This window comes from Eucalyptus grandis, chromosome 4 (assembly GCF_016545825.1).
Source record: "Eucalyptus grandis isolate ANBG69807.140 chromosome 4, ASM1654582v1, whole genome shotgun sequence".
NCBI lineage: Eukaryota > Viridiplantae > Streptophyta > Magnoliopsida > Myrtales > Myrtaceae > Eucalyptus > Eucalyptus grandis.
In genome coordinates, this window is record NC_052615.1 from 2,082,890 (window position 1) to 2,085,306 (window position 2,417).

The window sequence follows — 2,417 nt, forward strand, 5'->3', positions numbered from 1 at the left end:
TGTTTTATGCTCAATCTCGCACGAAAGTGATATAGGACATTGCTAATTTACAGTAAAAAGCTTTCACCAGATAACTATGTCCGAAATCGAAATTCAAAACATGTGCTTTTGACTGTGTCTTGTTCTTTTAAAACCCGGACGGCTGAAGACATGACTTGTCCTCTTCTTCCTTCTCTTTGGTTCTTCACCAACCGTACGTGAGGCTTATAAATTGAGAAGTCCGAGGATCATTTTGCTTCACACCCAACTCCTGCAAAGTGCTAACTTAAGCAGAGTAAAAAGCTTTCACCAGATAACTTTGTCCGAAATCGAAACTCAAAACATGTGCTTTTGACTGTGTCTTGTTCTTTTAAAACCCGGACGGCTGAAGACACGACTTGACCTCTTCTTCCTTCTCTTCGGTTCTTCACCAACCGTACCTGAGGCTTATAAATTGAGAAGTCCGAGGATCATTTTGCTTCACACCCAACTCCTGTAAAGTGCTAACTTAAGCAGAGTTTTCATCATCTTCCTGACGTTCGCTTATATAGCAGTACAAAAAGGAAGTTTGAGATATGGCAAAGAATATTCTCCTTTGCTGCGTCCTCGCCATCGCATGCGCCATAGCGGTGGCCTCTGATCCTGCACCCTTGCAAGATTTCTGTGTTGCAGATCTCAATAGCCAAGGTTAGCACCATCTCTGCCATATTCTCGTTCTGAATCTGCTTATTTTCGTCCCATTGATTTAAGAAAAAAAAAAAAAAAAAAAACTGATTTATTAAGGAATCCAGCAAACTTAAAATGTGTATTATAACTTATAACAAAAGAAGTATTGAAGTGAGTCATGTTCAAGCACGGAAGTCTGAACTAATGCTACGAATAAATGTTAAATATTTCTAGGTATCTTGTAGACATGTTTACCGACGTCTGCTCATTTTTGTTTGTTTGTGAGCAGTACTGGTTAATGGTTTTGCTTGCTTGGACCCCAAGCTTGTGACCGCCGACAACTTCTTTTGTCCGGGCTCGACAAGCCAGGCAATGTGTCGAACCCGGAGGGCTCGGCGATCACCCCAGCCACAGTCGGACAGATACCAGGGCTCAACACTCTGGGCATCTCCTTGGTAAGGATTGACTTTGCCCCGTGGGGTATCGTCTCCCCCCACACCCACCCCCGTGCCACCGAGATTTTGGTGGTCATTGAAGGCACGCTGCTCGTCGGCTTCGTCACGTCCAACCCCGACAACAAGCTGATCACCAAGGTTCTCCAGAAGGGTGACGTGTTCGTGTTCCCCGAGGGACTCATTCACTTCCAACAGAATGTGGGCCCGGGGAATGCCTTCTCCTTCTCCGGCCTAAGCAGCCAGAACCCGGGTGTGATTCTGGTTCCAGATACGGTCTTCGGGTCGACTCCGCACATCGCCACTGATGTTCTCGCCAAGGCTTTCCAGGTGGACAAGTCCATAGTTGACCAGATTGAAGCGAAATTCTAGTGAATGACTTATGTTCTTGTGTTTAGTTTTCTTGGAGAAGATGTGACAGAAATTGTTGGGTTATATTATTTTTATTGTGTGCCTCTGGCAAATTAAGAAGATATACTTGTATGCTTTACAATGTCCGTATCAATGCATGTCATTGGTTCGAGTGGCTTGTCCTAGTTCGTTTTCTATGGTTCTGATGTTGTGCCCATGGTTTAGAATGTTAGGTTAAACATGGGACTAGAGAAGAACATGGTCCAGGTTGGGTCGGTTGAGCACCTAAGCCAATGATCAATCCGCATGGTGTCGGTCCCCAATTTTGAGACCGAGGACCAACCTTGTAAAGCTTGGAACCAAGGATCGGACCAACCCTATGGTCTAGTTGGGTTCCAAGGTTAACTCAGGACCAATCAATTATTTTTTTGTTTCATTTTGGTATTCCTTAAAAGGACAAATATATTATTTCAAATTATATATCCACTAACAATGTGACCTTGAGCAATTAAACTATGAATACCAATACATATCAAACGTAAATAAAAGATATGGTAACAATAAAGTTTACACTTGCTAAAAGCAACAAATCATAAAAATGAACAAGCTAGGCGAGCGAATAGAGGCAAGTGGTGATTGACAAGGCGAGCAAGGCCAAGATGGGCGAGCCAAGCCAAGGTGAGTAAAGAGGGTTTCTTTTTTTTTTTTTTTTTTTTTTTTTTTTTTTGTTGAACTAGGACTATACTTCTTTCTACTTTCTAATTTACAACAAATTAAATTATGAAGAAAATAAAGAAGGAGGTGTTAGAATTTAGAGTAGACAAAAGCATGTAATGTATAATATATTAGATATGTAATATACACTATGTATAGGGTTGGTCTAGGTTAGACCAATCCCATACTCTAGGACCATGGATCAGCACGCATAGTGCACGGTCCAATGGTTAAAAGACCAAGGACCAACTCAAT

At 42.0% G+C, this 2,417-nt stretch overlaps 1 protein-coding gene across 1 annotated transcript; it reads left to right on the plus strand.

The window, feature by feature from the left end:
- Window positions 1–467: 467 nt before the first annotated feature.
- Window positions 468–1,594, plus strand: LOC120293016 (putative germin-like protein 2-1). Its single transcript, XM_039311764.1, is given in 3 exon segments — window positions 468–666; window positions 935–991; window positions 994–1,594. Coding segments are annotated over 3 exon segments (645 nt in total). The 5' UTR covers window positions 468–554; the 3' UTR covers window positions 1,470–1,594.
- The last annotated feature ends 823 nt before the right edge of the window (window positions 1,595–2,417 follow it).